Source organism: Strix uralensis, chromosome 8 (genome assembly GCF_047716275.1).
Source record: "Strix uralensis isolate ZFMK-TIS-50842 chromosome 8, bStrUra1, whole genome shotgun sequence".
In the NCBI taxonomy this organism is placed as follows: Eukaryota; Metazoa; Chordata; class Aves; order Strigiformes; family Strigidae; genus Strix; species Strix uralensis.
This window is the reverse complement of record NC_133979.1, coordinates 27,856,668-27,877,821: the sequence shown is the minus strand read 5'-3', so window position 1 is coordinate 27,877,821 and position 21,154 is coordinate 27,856,668. Positions and strand designations below refer to the sequence as shown.

The 21,154-nt window shown below is 40.3% G+C and overlaps 1 protein-coding gene across 1 annotated transcript in view; it reads left to right on the top strand.

Moving 5' to 3' along the window:
* TEDC1 (tubulin epsilon and delta complex 1) overlaps positions 1-21,154 on the top strand; it is a 73,004-nt gene that overhangs the window by 42,946 nt on the left and 8,904 nt on the right. Inside the window, exons 6-7 of the mRNA XM_074876803.1 lie at positions 5,029-5,115; positions 8,055-8,267. Coding sequence (XP_074732904.1) covers positions 5,029-5,115; positions 8,055-8,267 — 300 coding nt within the window. The remainder of the gene's footprint in view (positions 1-5,028; positions 5,116-8,054; positions 8,268-21,154) is intronic.

The following is a 21,154-nucleotide window of genomic DNA, read 5'->3' as shown; positions in this document are numbered from 1 at the left end:
ACCCCAACCATTACCATTCCAAAAGAGATGATGCTCAGCAGACACAGAGAAACCTGTTTCTGGAGCCACAGGGGGCCTTCCCCTATCCCTGCTAGTTTTTTGGTCAAGGTCCCTATGGGGTCCATAGCTGGCAGTGGGAGAAGGTCTCATGCACTTTTGTCATCTAGGAGCCTTTCTGATCCACCTGCCTTGTGATGGTTGGGCTACAGTGTTTCTCTTGCTATCTCTCAACCCTGAGCGATATTTCACAGGTAGAGAAATGGCTTGAGTAGGTCTTTATTTGCCTTGTGGCTAGAGGCTGCTTATTGGTCTGTTGGTTTTTGCTCTTCAGTTGCTAGTACTTCACACTACTCCAGTGTGATTCTCTAGTTTTCAGGCCTATTTATTTTTGCTTCAGCCTTCAAGGGATATATAGGAATGTCTTAAACCAGCTCTGCTTCTGAAGAAATCACAATGTGGAACTGAATCTTGGAGCACGGAGTGTGTCCATTACAGTGTTGGTTTTTTGTCCCAGCCTGAGGTGTTTATGATATCAATATTTTCTCTGTTTTTTGGTGAGGGGGTCTCAAAACTTAGCCCTACTAAAGTGCAATCTGGGCAGTATGTGCTATTCTAAACCAAACGTCATCCACCTAACAGCCTGTCTGCCGAGAGGCTATTTGTCAAGGTTTGCTTGGTTTTTTGATAAGGGAGTTTTGTATTGGTAGTGCTGTGTTGTAATTTATTTCATCTGATGTTTGGTTAGGTCTCTAAAGCCTTAATCCTAGTTATGGTTTACTTCTGGTAATGTAAACTGTGTAACTTTTTCACGAGTGTTTACCCCTTTCTTTTTTGGATGGAACTTCTCCACTTGTGGTCTTTCCTGCAATTGTTGGATATTCAGATTACCAAAATTCAAGTTGAATAAAGCCATTTCCTATTAAACAAATAAAAGTATGAAATAGTCTCTTGCTACTTTCCCCATATAAGCTTTTATACTAAGCCAGTCCTGTTTTGAGCCTTGAGTCATACTTCAGAGATGTTGGCATTTGGAGTGAGGTTTGCAGTGATCTGGAGTCCAGTGCAAATTTTCTATCTACAGTCATATGTGAATAGGTGATGAATCACTAGTATTTTGTCTCTGAGCCAAGAAACATAATTTATTGCTGAAAGACCATTTTTTTTGTCTAACAATAGGATGATTTTCTGAATATTTAGGCAGAGCAATTTTTGATTAAAAATACTTTTTCCAGTGATACAGTAGTTGAATTATGATCTGTGGGCACCAGAGATTAAATACTTGTTGTGGGGAGTTCTCTGGAACTGAGCCTATGAAAAGGATGCATTATGCTGCAAATTATTAAATATTGATTTCTGTAACAGTCTACAAGGCATCAATGAATTTAGCAATATGCTAGTAAATAATATGAAAAAGATTAATATCTCAACAGAAAAAGTAATTACAAATATGTTTAGTGATTTTTTTGGTGCGAGTTAGATTTGTGGGTACCAAAGAGGACTCAACTTTGGCCTCCTGTTGAGTATCCAAAAGCACCTAGAAGACATTATCACCTAGGACTTTTGCAGCTGAAGTTCCCAAAGTTTCCTGAGGTCCATGAGCTGTGTTGGATGCTGGATGTTTGGCTTTAGAGATCACAGGCACATGTCAGAGGAAGCGAGGTATGTGTTTTGCAGAGTTTGCATTCTCTGAGCTTTCCTGGCAGCCTGTTCTGAGACAGCTCAGTTAAGCACAGTTTAGCCTCTATAGCAAAGCTGTTGCTTGGAAGTCATTTACACCAGTGATGGTTTCTTTACAATGGTTTAGAGAAGTTGTTACTGCAAAGTGTTTGCTCTCAGCGTTCATTACAAAATTACTTCTCCATAGAGATTAGCAATTTGAATTTGTCATTACTTTTTCTCTTGGTGTAAGTATTTTAGAGCAATAACTTCCTCCAGAAGAAAGAAGAAAGTGGATTCTGTTGCCTTAATTTTGTGCGGAGGGAAAGACAATTTTCATGCGTTATCCATAAGCATCACTTAGATATCCACACGAGGCACATTTTTTACTTGCTGCTTCACTTTGTTCATGAGACAAAATTAATGCTCTTCTGCAGATGTTAGTCTTTAAATTTCATTAGGAGGCATGACAAGATCTGGTTCCTTAGGTCACTGAAAATGAGCAGGCAGCCTTAGTTGCAGCTTGCAAATTTGTCTTACAATTTTGAGAGGTTTATGTAGCAGCAGAAGTGGAACTGCTCATCACATATAAAGGCATCTCTGTGTGACCTGTTTTTGGTAGTAAATGAATAAGAAAAGGTACTTAATGTTTTGGGGAAAATGCAGAGGGACAGTTTGGGCTTTGGTTTCCACAACTGCAAATACAGCTGAAATACCAGCTGTGGTGTGACTGCAGTGAGTGACCTAAGAAAATGTACGCTGTTGACCTCAAAGTCACAAGATGAATAGTTTAGTTAAAGAACAATAAATGCTCATAAGAAGCTTGAATAAAGGATGAGGGTGGGGGAAGGAAGCTGGCTGTTCCTCTGCTAAGTGCAGGAATGTCTGAATGAAAGCCTGCCACCCCCAGGTCGTGTGGAGACTGTCCTATATCCTGTGACCAAATTCATGACATGCAGACGTACAATCTGTTGTTCCATCCCTGCCTCAAACGTTTATTTGTTTTTACGGTTTTTGCTAAGGTATCTCAAGGATATTTGTAGTACATTAGTTTTTATTGTGTTCTGCTTTATTCTCTGTGCTGCAATAACATCAGAGTCTTGTAAGGCCCGTATAAAGGATGGCAGAGGATACTGGCATCCAGGAACAGTGCCTTCAGTCCCTCGGGGCAGAAACTCAAAAGTTGGCTATTGCAGGCTGCCTAACACTGTCACAGCGCTTTCCAGCTAGGTTGAAAACTGTCCTCCTAGGATGAGCGGTGCAGTCATCCCATTACTGATTTATGGCTGAAACTGTCTAGGACACAGTTGCTGGCTGTATGTTTCTGAGGGTGGTAATACCTTAACAAAAGGTGAGGATGCCATAAGTAGGTCAGTCAGATGAATGCTTTCAAATGAGCTGTTCAAGTTTGTATAACTAATGGAGCAGTTTAAAAAAAAAAAAAGCAACAGAAAACCCCAAAATGCAAAAGATCCTGACATGCTTGAGATTAGGAGACTGCTCAGAAAGCTTTGACTGTTAAGGTCAGTTAACTCCAACAGATCATTTACAGGTTTGGTGAAGTTTCAGAACCATATCCTTTCAGTTGTGGTGTGAAAGAAAGTGGCATATGGCTTTTTTAACATTCAGGAGCTCCTCTAGTGAGTCTAAAACTAAAGAAGACAACTATGTTTTTACTAAGGTGGTTTTTTTTTTTGAAGGCTTAAAATGAAAAGCTTCCATTCCAACTTTCAGCCCTCTTTAACTGTCACAAGACATATTCATACTGCAATCACACGACGCTCATGACCACATTACAAAGCTACTTTAAAATCAACTAATTTAGCTGTTGCCTGAATATTTAATCAACTTTTTGGTTGCGTTTTATTGCCAGCATCAGATCCCATAATGTAAGCTGTTTGTGCTGTAGATAAACCAATGAAAAAAAGGAGAAAAGAAAAAAGAAGACAGAAGCCCGTTCTTTCACCTTTCATACACCAGCTGAGCTTGAAACTAGTGGAGTCATTAAGCGTAATGCCAAGTGTCAGTTGTGTGAACAAATGTGTAATAATTGTATTTTGGATCCAGCAGTGTTTTAGAGCAAACTGCTCATAATTTCCAGCAGTTACTCTTGCAAAGTGCGTTCCTTTCTTTGATTCTTTATCTTCAAATTTTATCTGCAGAATAAAATTGCAAAGTCAACTCATGCTATGCAGTTACTTAAATTGTATGTTATGAAGTAACTAAACCAAACAAATCTAGCAGAAGATAGTTGTCTAAATAAGGTGAGTTTAACTGGTACTGATCTGGTCCTTATCATTCTCTTTGAGACCATATACTGTTTGTGCATCATTTTAAAAAGTTGCTTTTGGCATCAGATTGGTGTTAAAATTGGCCGGTACTAAAATTGCTAAAGCTGGTAAGCTCTGATTTATACCTAATTTGTTCATCAATCATTCCTTCCAAGAATTTTTTTTTACTAATATATAAATATTTAGTCTTGGAATGTCTCTTTCTCCATATACTTGTGTGTACATGTGTGTTATGTATATATTTATGAAAAATTTATAATTTGTATAGCTAGAACAGAACCTCTCTCCTTCAAGTGCTGTCAGGTAGAAGGAGGGATTCCTCATGCTGCAGATGAGACAATTTATAAAATACATAACATTTTCAGAGGACGTTCTTCTATGCTATTTCAGAGCATCAGAGATCATCCCAGTTTGAGTGATCTGAATAAGGGATGAAATGTTTTGGGGGAGGAGGCAGAGAGGACTGGAGATACTGGAATTCTGAGTTTTCTACAGGTGTGTGAGCAGCATGGGAAGGAGATACGTTGGACTTGTGGAGGTACCTGTATATCACAGTTGGGGTTATTACTACTGAATATGAGGAGACGCAGTCAAAGACCAACTGTGTAAATTTTAGCTGAGAGAAAGCTGTACACGGCCTGGAAGAGAAGAAAGTGTTTAGACCTTACAGCCTTGATAAATGTGAGTGAATGGATAGATGAAAAAAATACTCTTGGAGAAACATAGCTTATTTTGGTAGTCAAGAAACATGGGAGATTTGAAGATCGTCATGCATCTAGGCCTTAATATATCAGAATTATGGCTCTTTGATCCCTCAAAACAATATGGAAACTCATTTATATATATAAAAGCTGATGGTGTTTCTATATTTGGGGTGAGGAATAAATCAGTGATGCTGGGAAAAGTGTTTCATGTCACATTCCACAGCTGGTTTTACAGTGTTCTTGTAAAGTAACCCAGTGTTGTCCTGTGTACCACTGATACTCTTTTTGTACTTCAGACAAAACACACATTTAATTTAGTTCAAAAGTGACCAATGTTACCTGATTATTTTTTTTTTCCTTCGTTTCCTTTCCTCTAGCTACTACAGCTTCTGGAGTCTGAAACCATGCAACTAGAAGCCTTTCTGGAGTGGAAGCAACTGGAACCAGTTTACTGGCAGTGGATGGTAATGAATCAAACTGATTTTGGAAGGTGCAGCTTTCTTGACTCTAACATAGCTGACCACTTCCAAAGGCCCCTTCCCACAAAAATAAGTGCTGCAAACCAACTGTTCAACAGCACTTGGAAAAAAGGAAAAAAAAAAACCATTGGTAAAGTAAGGAATGTTTTATGAGTTCTCCTTCATCCCTCTTTTTTTCTTCAGTAAGACTTGCCCAGCTAAGCTGAGAAATTGCAGGGCAGAGTGGCAGAATTTCATATAGTTAATACAAATGAAAATGTCTGATCTTCATCTCTTTAATGTTTTTTAAACATAGCAATTGTACATTTTCTTAAAATTAAATGGCTTTTCAGAAGAGGACCTCTAAGCTTTATTGCAGACTTGAGAGCAACTAAATTTGCAAGCAGCTGATATTGAAAACAACTTCATTTTTCCCAGCCAAATAGTGTGTTGAAATTGCCGATTTCCCCTTGAACTGTGTTGAATGATCATAAGAAAATCAATAAGCCTTTCTCTGTGCATCTTACCATTTTTCAAGTGAGTGTAAACGGTACCATCCGTCTCACTTCTGTCTACAACTTTTGCCCATTCACAGTTGCTGAAAATAATTCTTGAGAGCACCACATTAGCTGTATGAGTTTACAAAATTTTGAGAATCAGTGAGCTGACTGTTAATTGCCCATATGCCTTGTTCTACACAAAAAGCAAGGCAAAGAAATATAAAATTACCTCACCTGTCTTGAAGAGTACTTCAAATGCAGAGCCATTCAAATTGCTGTTAGTTCTATAATGGCTTTTGCTTTACACGTCTACCATCTTATGGCTGTTTGGAAAGCAGCAACACTAGCATAAGCCTGGCTCCAAACAGGCAAAATATAACTGCAAGTGTTACGTCAGTGTATCCACCAAAACATTTGCCTCTCACATGTTGAGCAGTGTGGGGAGTATTGTGAGCCTTAGTGTGCTTCCTGGAGTTAAGTCCTAAATAAATACTTGCAAAAAACCTGACCAGCACATCTTTTAAAATTGTTCAGTAGGCTGGATGGCAAATTTGCCTTTTTCTTTTGGTTTGCTGATGATGGTTGTTGATCCCGGATGCTGTAGGATGTATGGGAATGAGATGTGCTTTGAGGATACAGTAGTTTTTTCTTTCCACTTAACCCGTGTTTTGCATTGCTGATCTGATGGATGGGATGATTCTTGCATAGCTACTGCCAGGTCTTCCTGATGGTTGTGGGCAGGAGCATGACAGAGCGTGACATAACTACAGCAACTGGAGTGACTGCAGTAATGTTACTTTAAAATTCTGTCATTTAACGAATTCCAAATTAAAAAACAAAACACAACACACACACACACACCCCCCAACAAAACTGAAAAAGCTTTGTTTTATTTCCATGCAGTTTGTTAGCCTGTTGGTGCCAGAAGATACCTGTGTTGTCATGAGCTGGGCCTTTGGTCAGCATGAGCTACTGGCCTCAGCGCTGCTTTGTGCCAATTTGCAGTACCGACGCTTGCTGGGAAAGGAGGTTTTGTAGGGTGTCTTTTGCCATTCTTAGCTGTCTAGTTTTTATCTTGTATGAGCCTAAAAATCTCTTGCTGTGAATTAAGCCAGAGTTTCCAACCTACCTGCAGAGAAGAGAGAGAAAGGGGGAGGGGGGAATATTCCATCCTTTTTATAGCAATCTTTTATATAAGTGAAGGCTGTTAGCATGTCAGTGCCTTCCCAGTCCCTGTTTCTTGGCTAAATAAAACTGGTTCTCTTAATGTGTCCTTGCAGGCCATTCATTCAAACTTCTGATGGTTGTTGCTGCTCTCATATGGGACTTTCCCTCTCATTTATCTGTGTTTAACTTCAGGTGCCTCACCTGTATGTCAGTGTTACACTCGGCACTCTTCTCTCATGGAGACTTGTGTTTATATTTTCTAAAATGGTACTTGACTTTAACAGTATGATATTGGTGACTTCTGACGTCTCTTCCAGCAGTGTTGCTGCTGAGCCAGTAATTATGCATTTGGTTTTTCCTGACCCGTGTGTAGACCGTGCTGCTCAACTGCTGAATTTCCTCTCACTGTTTTCAAATTACTTCTCCAATTTCTAAAGATAATTTTGAATGCAAATTATGTCCTTAAAAGAGATTATGACTTCTCCTATTTAATGTCTTCTTGTTAACAATATTGAAATAAATATTTAATACTCTTTGAGTGAGGAGATCTGGGTCCTTTAGTTATGCTGTGCTACACTGGCTTGAAGACTGTGTTTTTCTACATAATCTGTGCACCACGGTGTATAGGTACATGCATTTCAAGGATTCTGAAGGTATTTGGTCTTTTTTGAGTATTTCAAGTAATGGTTGCTATCTCCAAAGGCAGTTGCAGAATTAATTATAGAACCAGTTAGGTGGTTGTGGTCATGCAGAGCTGACAGAGCTCCTGACCAGCCTGGTGCAGGGATCTCTTGAGGTTTCTCAACTTGTAGAGCTTTACATGGGCACAAGTGATCCTGTTGGTGTTACAGCTTATGTGCCACAAAGTAGATAGGGCTCTCCTGAACAGTGTAAGCATGTATCTCCTTCCTGGTCATCACTTTGTTACAAAAAGCCATAGAAGTACATCCAACCTCAGAGTTTGAGGGGAAGGAGCTTGTCTAGAGCTTCTCTGTCCCATGAGTGTTACTTTCTGCTTCAGTGCAGTGGAGGGTATGCTCACAGTATGCAGTCCTTTCTAAAATAAGCTAGGTTAGCAACATAAGTTTTCTGTTAACTTAGAAATATGTTACAGTGAACTAAGGAGGTTATGTCTTAAAATAACTCTGAAATTGTGGAGGAACTGTATACTGAGATGGCAGCAGTGAATTCCTAGTTATGAATTACCAGGAAGACACTGGGGGAGGGGAAACCATTTTAGTTCCTGCTGAAAAGTAACTTTTATTGTTTTTCCTTTAGGAAACTGTGTTAGATAATATGGCTGAAGAGGGAAATACGTGTGAGTCCCAGGATGCTCATGCAGAGAAAAGCAGGCTGCCAAAGGCGACCTCGTGCTGCCCTTGGGCTGATAGTCTGACTGGGCAAATTGACAGATTATCCAGAGATCTAATGACTCTCCATGACCAGCTGCATAAGCTTGTAACTCACCGAAAGGCTGCATGGTGTGAGAAGGTAAGACTTTGGATAGTGTTCTTGATCATTAGTGGCTTTTAAGATGCTGTGTTTTTCAGCTCTCTTGCTATGGCCCATCCTAGGGCAGCCTCCCTGTTGCTGCTCTGTGTCAACCTTGCTGCAGTCTTGATGTCAGATCTACAGTTGTCTGTTTATGCCCACAGCATGCCAGGTGCTCTTTCAAACACAAAGTAGGCACCTGTCCCGGAGAGGCAGCGTGCTGAAACGAAGTAAGTGTTCTTTTGGAAGGGAAGGGATCAAAGAATAGGGGTTGCAAAGGAGAGTAGAGAAGAGGAAGAAATCATGGCATCCCCCGGAGGAGATAGAGGCAGCAGGTTGAAAGTATCAGTAATGGTTATAGTGAGAAAAATGAAGATAGGTATTCACAGAGGAAGGAGGATGGGAAGGCCAGAGCTTGTCATCTTTCACCGAGTTAGTAGTCTTTGAAATGTCTGATGGGGGAAGGAACATAAGAAGGATTTGAAACCTGTGAAGTGAGAGAAGGGACTAAGCACAAGATTTGGTGGAAGAACAGACTGGCAGTGGGAGGCTGGCAGTGGAGGAAAGCAGGTGATACGAAGGAAGTGTACATGGTATTCTCTGATACAGGGATGGGGAGACACTGGGAAGCACCCAGCGGGGGTGGTGGGGCATAAGTAAAGGAGCTGTTAATGTAGATGTAGAAGGTGAATCTGAATATTAACATGCTGACACAAGGAGAAGATACGATGAAGAGGCAGGCATAAAAACTAGTAATTTTTTTCAGGCATCAGGACAAAAGAGGGATACCAGAGAATCCATGAAACCTGTGGATGGAGAAAGTCAGAGAAACAGTTGGGGCAGATAGAGCAGTGACAAAAACACTGTATCACTATTTTGTGTCTGTATTAACTCAGGAGAGGTTTTTTTCTTGGGGTTTTTTGGTTGGTTGGTTTGGTTTTGGGGTTGTTTTTTTTAAGCTGAAGAGGTCATAGACAGGACTATAGACCAGCTGACAGAAAGAAAAGTGGCAGGTTGTCAGATCAAGAGGTATTTGCCCAAGAGTTCAAAAGAGTCTGGTATGGAAAATGTGTGTGGAGAGCTAATTGCTCTCTTCTACTGTAACGATAAGGAACTAATTAAGATCAGTTGGATAGGGACAGGCAGAAGGAGCTACTGCTTCACACAGAGTACGGAACTTCTTCCCATGGGGTACTGGATATAAGCAGTGTACATGGATTCAAAATCTGGACACATTCTTGGAAGATTAAGTCCATCAAAGACTTTCAAATATACAGATACAAATTACAAACTTAAGAAGTTGTGGGAGTACAAATCATTGCAGGCTGGGGGAATATTCTGAGGAAGTATCTCCATATATTTGTCTTTGTCTTATAGTCTTTAGGCACTTGCTGTCGATTACTGTTGGTGATGGGCTACTGCACTAGGCAGGTCTCTAGCATCATCAGATTTGGTTGCTTTTATGGCAAAATGGACATGACTGTTGCAGGACAACTCAGACCTTGAATTCTAAAAATAAAATTTCCAATGCATGATTTCCAAAGCAAGATATGCTCTGAGTCTTATATATAACTATATATATGCTGTTAAATACTATATAATAATCACACTGAAATTGTTTTATGCTTAAATTTGGAAATGAAGTCCAGAAGGATTAACTAATTAATTCCTGTTGTATTTTGAAATAGATCCACTGAATGGATTTGAATAATGGTCAGTCTAGTTCCAGTGTTTCTGAGATTCAGTGAATGTCACGTGAGTTTATGACTGTGGGTAACAAGTGTAGTGCATCTTAAGTGTGTTGTTAAAAGGATGGTTTATCACAAATGCCTCCTCTTCTATATGCCCTGGAACAGAATTGTTTTGTAATGCTACACAAAAGCAATTTTTGGAATGCTGGGAGTCAGATGACTCTCCATCAATCCTCTTTATATCAACCCTTCCTTTGAATAGTGTTGCTGCTTATGTGATGCTTTCTGCCTGTAGTCTGTCTTTTTTCCCCACAGTCAGGTTGCTTGCTGAATGCAGCCTCCTCTAGCAATTGTATGTTTCTGTCCTCTTCAGTCTTTTCCCTAGAGAAATAAGCTTATCAAATCTTTCCTTCTATATTATTTTTTTAGTCAAACAAAGAGAAGATATAGCAGTAGCTAAAGTGGTCATTATCTCTAACTTTGTATCTTGCAATACTGAGACATCTGGAAATTATTTTGGCTCTCACAGGCATGCCCGGCTGAAGGACAGTACAGTTTATTATAGCTCTTGTGCCCGCTACCTTGTACTTAACAAAAAAAACGTGATAATCCACAGAGTAATTATGTCTGTTGTTACCAGTAGGCCTGATCTCTGTGCCAGGCAACTGAGTAGAAACTGTTCTGAAGAACAAAATTGAGGGCACATGATCAAACGTGATATACTGGGGAAGAGACAGCACAGTTTTTGCAGAGGGGAATCATGAATCTAAAATCTGTTGAAGCTCTTGGAAAGGACCGGTGAGCATGTGGGCAAGGGGGGTTGAACTGACGTTGTTTAATTGCATTTAAAAATGGCATTTGATAAAGTCCCTGAAAAGCTTCTCAACAAAAATAAACTGCCCACGTGGTTGTCTTTCCTCTTACCCTTGAGCAAACAGCAGAGCAGGAAGCGGAGAGGAGGCGGCTGTGATGGGTTTGCGGAGGCAGTCACCGGTGGAGCCTCGCGGGCCCGTGCTGCTCAGCGTGTGTACGACTGCTCTGGGAAAGGAGGTGCAGAGCGAGGTGCCCGGGTTGGGAGATGAGACTAAATCCCTGAGAGCACATGAAGGACAACAGCAAAGGAGTGTTGAGGGTCCTTGTACTGAGTAGTGAAGTGGTAAAATGTCAGATAAAATTGCATGGAAATAAATCTAACAAAATGCATCTGAAGGGAGAATTGTAATTTTACATGTGGTTTTTTTGATCTGACTGTCACGGCATGTGAGTAAGCTCTTGGGGTTATAATGATGGTTCTGTGGAAATGTCAGTGGTCAGAAATAGTAAACTGAATCCTAAGAATTGTTAAGAACGCAGGAGAAAGCAAAACTTAAAATATTCCCATCTGTTCCAGGAATGCTGTGTGCAGTTCTGGTCCCAGTCATAACTCAAAAAAAAAAAAGTGGTTGAGCTGAAAAGGCACAGGGAGGGGAAGTGATGATGACCCAAGTTGTGAAAGACTTTCTCCATGAGGAAAATTACCTAGGCTAGGGCTCCTTGCACTGGAAGAGGAGAGAGTGAAGAGGGGTATCATACTGGAGCAGGAGGAAACATTCTTTTACTGTTCTTCTGATGCTCCTTGGGTTTTCATGATGGGTGAACCTAGAGGGAATTAGTGGACAAAATAATGAAGAAAAAAATCACTGTTAAGCAAGAAATATGGAAAGTATTCTCTGGTCAGGAAAGTCCTTCAGCTGCAAACTACCGGAGTTTAGGAAGTTGTATCTTCCAGTGAGGTATTGTTATGTATTTGTCTAGGCCTAAAATTATTCCCTAGCTATTTGCTATTGAAGACTATTGGAGACAGTGCTGGGTTAAATGGAACTTTAAAATAACAAGGTACTGTTCCTCTTTCTTTACATCCAGTTTTGAGTATCACAATTCATGAGGGAAATTGGGGAGAGTCCAGAAGAGAAAAATGAAAAACACTAAGTCTGGAACATAAGGTCTTTGAAGGCCTTTCTGTTAAAAATGGAAAGACTAAGGTGAAGCATGTGATTCTTTGAATATGAAGAAGTTACCTGTGGGGGAAAGATTTTTATTTCTGGGTTTTTTTCCACATGTACTCAGTCAGTGGGACAAGATTGTGTGTAAATTGCAACACAGAGATTCTAGTCAGATACTAAGGAAAAAAATTCCTAATGCCCAGGGCAGAGAAATGTTGGAGTAGGTTGTCTGGTGAGCTGTGAAGTCTCCATTCGTGGACCCTGCACAAACCAGGTTATGCAAATATCTGTCAGGGATGGCTGAAGAGGAGATGGACCTGCTCTAAGACTGTGGATTGGGTTGAAAACTTGAAGGCTTTTACACTTACGCAAGTCTGTGATTGACTGATTCATTTATTTTGGACTGTGTAGAGGTATTTCAGGTGTGTTAAAGTCATTGCTATGCCATGATATCTGGTTTGCACTACTAAACAACTGATTATTATTCAGGATGTGGTTTCAGTGGCGATGTGTCTATTTATTGCAAGTTTGATCATTTGCACACTGATTCTGGTAGTTAAAATCATTGACTTTAAAATCTTTTAAAATGAAGGAACTTGTCTTGGTTTGTTTCTGCCTGCCCTCAGCAATTTCTTTGGTGATGTGCTTGGAATGACCCTGAAACCTTTCAGAGACATTCACTAGAAGATACCTGAATGTTGCCATGGGATTTGGGTGATTTGTGAAACCCTGATTAATATGACATTTTAACTGATACCCATCTCTAGGCAGCAATGTGTTCTGTATCTTAGAGGAGAAAAGGCATATGACAGAGGTGTGATCTGAATATGGGGCTTTGTTATTGTTAGCTTTGTTCTTTTCCATGCAGTACTGGGCAAATAACTGTCATTTCTTTGACATTTTGGGGATTTGTAAATGATCAGAAAGTTGAGGGAAATGGTTAAGCTTTACAAATGTTTCTTTTAGAAACAAACTTAACTGTAAAAGATGAAATCTCCTAATTCCAGAAGAGAACTTGTTTGTTTGTTTGCTTTTTCCTTTCTGAATATTTCATGTTATCTACTCCTCTATTTGAGAGGGGGATTTGATTTCACTCTGTGTTAAATATTTGGCATCCGCAAGCTGGAATGCAGAGTATTTGATGCCAAATGATGATAATTTCAGTTTTCATCACGTAAATGCTCACACCGTACGAAGCTTTTGTAGAAACTTGGAATATTGTATCTTGGGATCCTCTGTGTTCACTAGCATTTAAAAGCAAGCTAGACTCCTTTGAGATGGTGATATGATGGGATGGAGCTTGCTCATGCATACATCTCTGAAGCATGGCCCAGAAAGACTTAGAGCCAATAATCTGAGCTTGAACATGCTCTTTGCACACTAGAGCCCTCGCCAGAAATACTGGTGGCTGTGCTTTGCATACTTGGCTTATGTTGTGCCTGAGAACCCAGAGTTGACTTTAAGAGGTTGTAATACCTGGTGCATATCAGACCTCCTTAATGACTGTGGAAGAGCTCACTGAAACCTGTGTTTTCTCTTTGTTTCTGTATTTTCCTCCTGATCAGTTGCCTCCCCTTCCATTCAGTAACCCCTAACCTTCCCAAACCATTGCACCCACAGCCTTGATAGGGATGGCAGGATACAGGGCTGCCCATTTCATAAGAGATGCCCTTTGGGTTCATAGTGTGTTGGGGAGGGGCTGTATGGGACAGGGATGTTTTGTTGTCTCTTGCAGAGGAGAGGGGAGGTGCAGGGGTGGTCGGTGGTGGTGGTGGCAGCCTGCAACACCCCATCAAGTGGGTGAAACAGAGGCTTTCACTGCCACTGCCAGCTCATCACAGCACACTGCTGGAGACCCTGTAGGGTCTAATAAAAGGAGATTTTTTTTTCCTAAGGATCTTACATTTATAAAAGACTGAATGATTTTTGATGCACTTTGATTTAAGACTTCACTTTTTCAAACAGGGTAGCAACTCTAGAGGCTGATGCTGAAACGTAGTCCTACATCCTTCTAGTTTTGGTTGGGTTTTTAAAATCTACTTAAACAAGTGCACTTCCAAAGTTTTTCTATAGATATGCCTCACAATGAATTGGAGCTGTGGGTACCCGAGTAGCCACTGCTAGTGCTTGGTGGCTGTGCTGTGCGTATGGCTGACCTGCGTGAAAATAAAGGCATGTGCAGTTTATGTGTGTAGGTGAGGGAAATACAGTGGCTCGTTATTTTCTCCACTCTGTGAATGGCGAAGAGCGCTGGTGGGGGTTGTTCGGGCTGCTGGTGTGCTGTGTTCCCTCCTGCACAGGTGTGGGGCCAGGTTTTGTTTCTGCTGCCTTAAACTCGGGACTTGTGGCAGACAGACAGGTGAATTCCCACTGAAGAACTCTCTGAAGGCTTGTCAAAAGCTCTTTTTTTTTAAAGCAAACTGTTCACACTGCATCTTTACTATTTCTGCTGTTTGTTCTAGTTCTCTGGGCTTTCAGCTAATATGAAGATGTTAGTGTAGTGAGTAGTTAATTATCCAGGCTGTCTGGGGTGCAGGAAGTGGAGGAGTGGTAGAGAATGGTTCAGTGCCAGCTTATTTCCTCAGTCAGCACATTCCCTTCCCCTGCCCCTTCCCTGGTCCCAGAGTGTTTCTGTGTTCCACTTTGTATTTGCAAACCTCCATCTGGAGCCAAGCAGCTGTCAGTGGAGCTTTTCATGCAAAAGAAATTGAAGAACTAGCAAGGCCACAAGAGCAGCTTTTGGAAATACATGGTTGGCTGGGCCCAGATGCCTGTGTAGGGGGAGGAAACCCAGAGAGATCAACTGAAGCATCCATCAAAGCAAGCAATGGAGGACATGGACAGGAGGATGGCAAGGAGGGACAAGGCTAATGGCTTTTATGTTATTTAGTTAAATGTAGGATTAAATTTGCTGCTGATGGAATTGCCATGGTATTAGCAGATTTAGGTTATTAGAAAGCATGGATCTGCTGTAAACAGTAGGAAGTAAGATTCTAATGTTTGTATTCACTTGTTGCTCATGTATTTTCTTGCATTGGTTTATTTGTCACTCATCAATAGTTCTAGCAGGATATCTGAGTCCACTTGCTTCTGGTAAGTGCCTGTGGAGATTGTGGTGGAGATCCAAGTGATTGTTCCTGGAGGAGGACAGTGTGCTCTTCCTTGTGTTAGAAGGAGGAAAGAAGCCATCTCCATACATCGGTTCTCTTCTTCACAGCAGGATCTAATATTTGCGTTAGACCTGAAGCCCCTAGTTAGCCTGGTTTAAGGTTGGTGTGCACGTGGAAAGTTACTGCAGATAAGCAGAGCTGGGTGATTTTTGAAAGAATCTTGCTCGCTTCTAAGAACTCTGTGCAGGTTGGTCAGACTTGAATAGTCGATGTTGTTAAGCTTGCAGCACACAAAGAGATAAAAAAGATAAGTATTCTTCATTTGCAGATGCAACTTGCTGTGCAGATTGCTGAATGAGTGCTGAACTGTGAGAGAGACAGAGACTATGTACCAGTTGCTAAATCAGCAAACCAACTTCAAACACACAAAAACTGTAACGGAAAATAAATTACCCAGCCTGACATTCCTCATGGGGCTTATATATTCTAAAAGACTCCAGCTCCTTAGGGAAGAGAGAAACATTAAAAACTTGAGTGCTGTCTCCTGTTCTCTGTGCAGAACTCTGGGGTTTGAAGTAAGCATGGGTGAAAGTTTTTTCTTGCTTCCCAAAAGGTGCTGTTTTCCCTTCCTTTCCCAAAATGCAGAATGTTTGCTCAGGTGACAGGATCAGTTAAAGTATAATCAATAACCAGTGTTAATATTTTACTCGCATTATTTGACAAGATGTTGGATACCAACCAAGGCAATGAAACGTGTAGTAAATGTAGCTGAAGAATTATACTCCAATAAATTTTAGATGAGCTTTATTTAACAATAAACTGTAAAAAAGCCCATTCCAATGAGGGAACGTGTTTTGTAGGCACTGTAAATGTTTCAGTGCCTTTTTAAGAAATAAGTGTAGTACTTATGTTCTCACAGCTAAAACATGCAATAAAACATGGACGAAGACTAGGAATGCCTGTAGGGCTCAGATGTACAAAGTGTGTAATATTGCAGGTCCCAGCACCACCTTTATCTCTTGAATGTGAAAAGCTTGGAGGCTAATGAGTGGGATTTAAGGTACCTGTGACCACAAGGTTGCTGGATTTCAAGACTTCTTGCAAGTGGTGAGCCACTGCAACAAATGTTGTCCTCCACAAGGGCAGGATCTTGGGGACATAGCTAATTCTGGCTGACAGAGGCCATATTAATACCGTAGCCAGTGGCTGTATTTCAGAGCAGCTCTACCTGAGACACTATTAGTGTGTTTTACTGAACCTTTCAGAGTGGGTTTTGGGGACGGTAGCTTCCAGGAGGTATCTGGCTTGCTTTACAGCTCCGGGCAGACTGTTGGGATGGGTTCCTCCTCCATCAGCAGCAGTTATAAGCGTTGCGTACTTTGCAGTACTGCTTAGTTTTAGGTGAGATGATTTTAGAAGGACTGTTTGCATTCCTGCATTCAAAACTTTAAGTTTCCTTTTTTTCTTAAAACCTTGACCTTGTTCTCTGTCATCTGGCCTGAAAACGAGGGTACTTGATCATAAGAGGGAAAAAGCATCGAACCCATTTCAGTGTCTTTGTCCCTTGTGCTTGTAGAAGAGCTGACATAAAAGTAAATCTGTAATTTAATATTGTCACATCTCTTCTTCCCAGCCAGAAATGCATCTAAATAAAGCTTTAGTACACTTCCGAGCTCAGAACTCACTCCTTCTAATTCTTCACCTTACCGGCTTTCTCAAAACCCTGAGAGCTGTTTGATTTTTTTTTTTTTTTTCTCCCTTTGCGGGCTAGCTGTAGAGCCCGGCCTTTGACTGCTGCAAGAGTCACGATGGCCATTCAAGCAGCTTCACATCCACCTAGAGCTGCTACTCACCATCAAAACTTAAAATGATGAATATATTTTAAGAGTAGTGGCCTTAGAAAATGTCTGCTTTTTTGCTGAAATTCTGAAAATGTTTTGTGTAGACAAATCTCCACCTGAGAGTTAAAAGTTGATTTGCCTCGTCATAGTTGTGGATAGGCTGGGTTGCTGGAGTGACCTTTGCTGCTCTGGGTGCACTGCTCTGGCCTCCCCCAAAAGCAGAGAGGAGAGCTGCAGGGCTGGGTGCTGGTGGAGGTTCTGCAGCAGACATGCAAAGCCGCTGGAGGGGACAAGGGACTATTTTCTAACTAAAAACCAAACTGAGAAGAAACTCCCTAGAAGTTGGGCGGGGGGGGGGGGCGGGGGTTAGGGTTTTTTGTTTGTGTGTTGTTTCCATTTTCCTTGTAATTTTTACATAAGACAGACCCTTTTCTGAAAATTTGTGTGACTAGGTGGTAATACCTTCCTCTCATCTATGTATTTTATGAGTATGTATAAACATTCCTTTTTTTGGCTGCATATGCAGGGACTACCTTGCTTGAATTTGTTTCATATTCAGGATAATATAGAGAAGTGCAAGTCACAAGCAGCACTTTGTTTCTAAAGTGGCTACTTTCATGTTGCACAGTGATAAAGCTTTCCTTAAAACAAAGTGGGGCCCTCCAAGCCTCTGTAAGTCACTTAGATCTGAGATGATATCTCATATCATCAGTGTTTGTCTCTGCTGCCCAAGATAAAAGTTTGGAAGAACAAATTGAAAAATAAGTGAGCAATTTATTATATGAAGCAATACTTGTCTGTTGCCTTCCTTTGTAATTTGTAGTTGTCAGGGTCTTTTTCAAAGTAGCACTGCAGCCTTTTTGCAAGTGTCTAAATTACTTACACTGACATACTCTGGTTTTCATATCATACATTTTCAGTATGTGCCTATTACTACATTAATTTGTGTGATCTTCTAATTGAATTCAAGGATTTTGAAAAGTCTAGAGATAAAATCGTAGTTAAAAAGAAATGCATTATAAAAGGCTGGACTGTTAGAATGGATTTTTTTTTTTAATTCCTATAAAATGCTGAAGATTTATAATTTGGAGAAGGAAATAGGTGTTTATCTCTTATTCCCTGTGGTGAGCATTCAGAATTGTGTGGCATGTGGGACTTCAACAAGTCTGAACTGTGTCTGATTTTAGTCCATGGTAAAGAATCTGCAAGTTTGATAAAGCTCCTGCCTGGAGCTGTCCCACCTTCCCAGGAGCAGTGGGACTGTACGAGACCCTACAGGCTGGCAAGGCTTGCATATCTTCTCGGGAAGTAGCTGAAGAGGTTTAGGTGAGCTCCTGGCTCCAGAGCACAGTGATTCTGGCTGTCTTGTATGCTCTTGCTGATGCTTCATGTCTGCTCTTTTTGTGCTGGCATCACTGGCATCCTCTTGAGATGAACAGAGGTGATGCAGAAATTGCTGATTTCTTTGAAGACCATTTGTTATTTTAAGATTTGTCCCTGGCTGGTTCTGCCCAGAGTTGCTGCAATAGAATAATCACATCACATTTTTGACTCCCATCTATTTTTTCTTCTTTGAGTTCAGTTGTTCTCCTCAAAAGTTAACTATTAGAAAAGCAAATTACTCATGCCAAAAACTCAGGAACAGAGAGTTCAGAAAATATCCATACAACAGGAAACTTTTTTGTAGCTTTGTGGAAGAGGGATGTATCTTATGAGGCTTTCAGCATAGCTGCCTTTCTTCTGGGCTGTTTGCCTCAGTATGTCCTTCAGCAATCCCACCCAAAGGCTGTCCTTGAAGCAGCTGCCTCTTTGTGCATCTCTTCAAGGGTAGGATCCTGTGCAGCTCTGTCTCAGGAGGAGAGCTGGGTGAAGCCCTTACTGTAAGCAAGTCTGCTCACACAGGCTCACTGCACAGCAGTCACAGAGTTCAGTTGCTTTTAGGCCTAAGAGGATTAATTTCCCTTTTGTTTTGCCTGTGTGATAGATATTTGTAGACTCAGCAACCAGGCAATGCTTTTATTAGTCATGTGTTTTTGTGTTTTGTATTGATATTTGGAAGTGTACTTTGCGTTTTTCTGGTAAAGACCCTTAAAAGATCTTAATATTGTTCTTTTTCTTGTTTTCTAAATCCTATATTCCTTTCCTTTATCTTAAGATGAACTGACTTTTTCTGACTCTTATCAATGTGGTATTTAGATACATGAATCTAAACACAGACCCATTTTCTTACCTTAAGAAAAAAAAAAACAATGCCAAAACATCCCAAACCAAATGAAACCAACAAAAGTATTATCCATTCAGACAAGATCAGGTCACTCCTCTTTATGAAATTATCTCATTCAAAAGCTTTAATTTCTAACTTTCCATTACTGTGCTTCCTCCCCAGCTAAAAGCTTTCCATTGGAGACCGGTGTGGATGTCATTCTGAAGGCTTACGAAGTGCTTTGCAGTATTCATTTATAATAAAAGGAAGCACAGAGCAGCAGTGCCCTGCCAGACCGTGGTAGCTGTTCTCGTCATACATAGCTATGTGCGTTCCCGGTGTTAAAACTATATTTTTAGTTTCCCCTCAGAGGACTCCTCCCCCAGTTAAAAAAATGGCCTGTTCCTAGATAAAATAGGTACCATGCCTCTCTGTGGCTTCCCTGTCAGTTTGTTTCAGAATGACAATAGGTACGCCTGGGAGCTAGCATTTGAATACTGAATGTCTTGCTTAAAATGCATAAGATGGAGATGTATACATTCCTCTCTAATTGCAGGAAATTGCAAATCCGGGCAAAATTTGGAATGCAGCTGCTTGTATAATTACATCTTCTGTCAGTTGCTATAGCTCAGCTTTACAACCTTTCTGAAATGTCTTCATAGTTTATGGTACAAATAATGTCCCCATTAATACTACTTTGGGATCACCCCTTTCATTTATTTGCCACCAATTCCAAAGGCCTAAGATTTTTACTCTTGCTGAACTAATAACAAGTATTAGAAATCAGTAATTAAGGTGAAATTTTACTTTAGCTGTTATAATTATTGTAAAGCCAAAAGAAATTATTTGAGTTTCTTACTGCTGGTGGAGTTTGGGTTTAGTAAGGAATACCCGTGCATGTACCTCAAACCAGTTTGATCTGCCTACAAGCATCAGGTTTTGGGTATGTGCAAACCTTTCCATTTCATGGCCTTATGAAATAGAAGGTAATGGTAGTGGGTCATAGAAAAGTTTTTAGGTTATTGGCAACTAAGTGTTTTTACCTGCTCCTGATCATTAAATGATGAATAAGATATAGATCAAAGTTCAGAGCTTAATGAAATGTGTTGGCCCCACTTATACCACCATCACAGTTGGAAAATGGTTGAAAGTTTGAAAAGGATTAAAGGAGAGGTAGTAAAGGAATATTTGTTCGGATCTGTCTGAGAGGTGAGAAAAGTGTAATCTAACCAAGGCAAAGTTTTAGCTGGATTATGTTCTGCAAGTTCTTAGAAGTGGAGTTTTGAGGGTATAAGACTAGATGAAAGATGGTATAAGACAATCCAGTGGCTGAGGCAAAACTCACTGAAAAGGGGCATATTTTTAACCATAAATGTATTTCACTGCTGAGATAATGCAGTGATAAGGTAGTTTCTTGATCTGCTGGAGGCTGTGTTTAAAAAAACAGAAGTATGTTTCTAGAAGAGACCCTGTAGCCTACCAAAATGTAGTAGAACACTGCAGAAATTACTAGGTGAGATACTGAGGCTGTGCTTTGTGGTAGGTTAGACTAATCAGTTTATTATGACTTTAAATCCATAAATGCATGAACATTGGTATTAAGTGGGCTATTTCAGAAGAACATCAAGTCTCTTTGTGTACAATCAAGGATCTCACAAGAAGAAAGAAATCTCATTTAGGCAAGACAGTGTGGGAAATGTTCAGCTATTAAAATAGAAAATGATGGTTTCCAGCTTTTTTAACTGGTTGCTCTTCAGTATGTAGAAATTGCTGCAGAAAATTAAAAACCTTGAAAGCTTACAGCAAAGCAGCTTGATTCAATGAGACAAGTTTTATAGAGCTGCAGTACTAACTCTATAACTTTCTTAGAAATTTGAAATTACATTTGGACAAGTTACTATAAGACATGAATTTGAAATTAGACTAAGGTATTTTTTTTATAGTGAAACACCTGCTTACTCAGTGTTGTCATGTTTCCAGAACAGCTGATTGCAGATACTGCTTTTGCTTTAACTCATGTTTTTCTTTGTATAAGCAGCAAATGCCTTTAGATTTTTTTT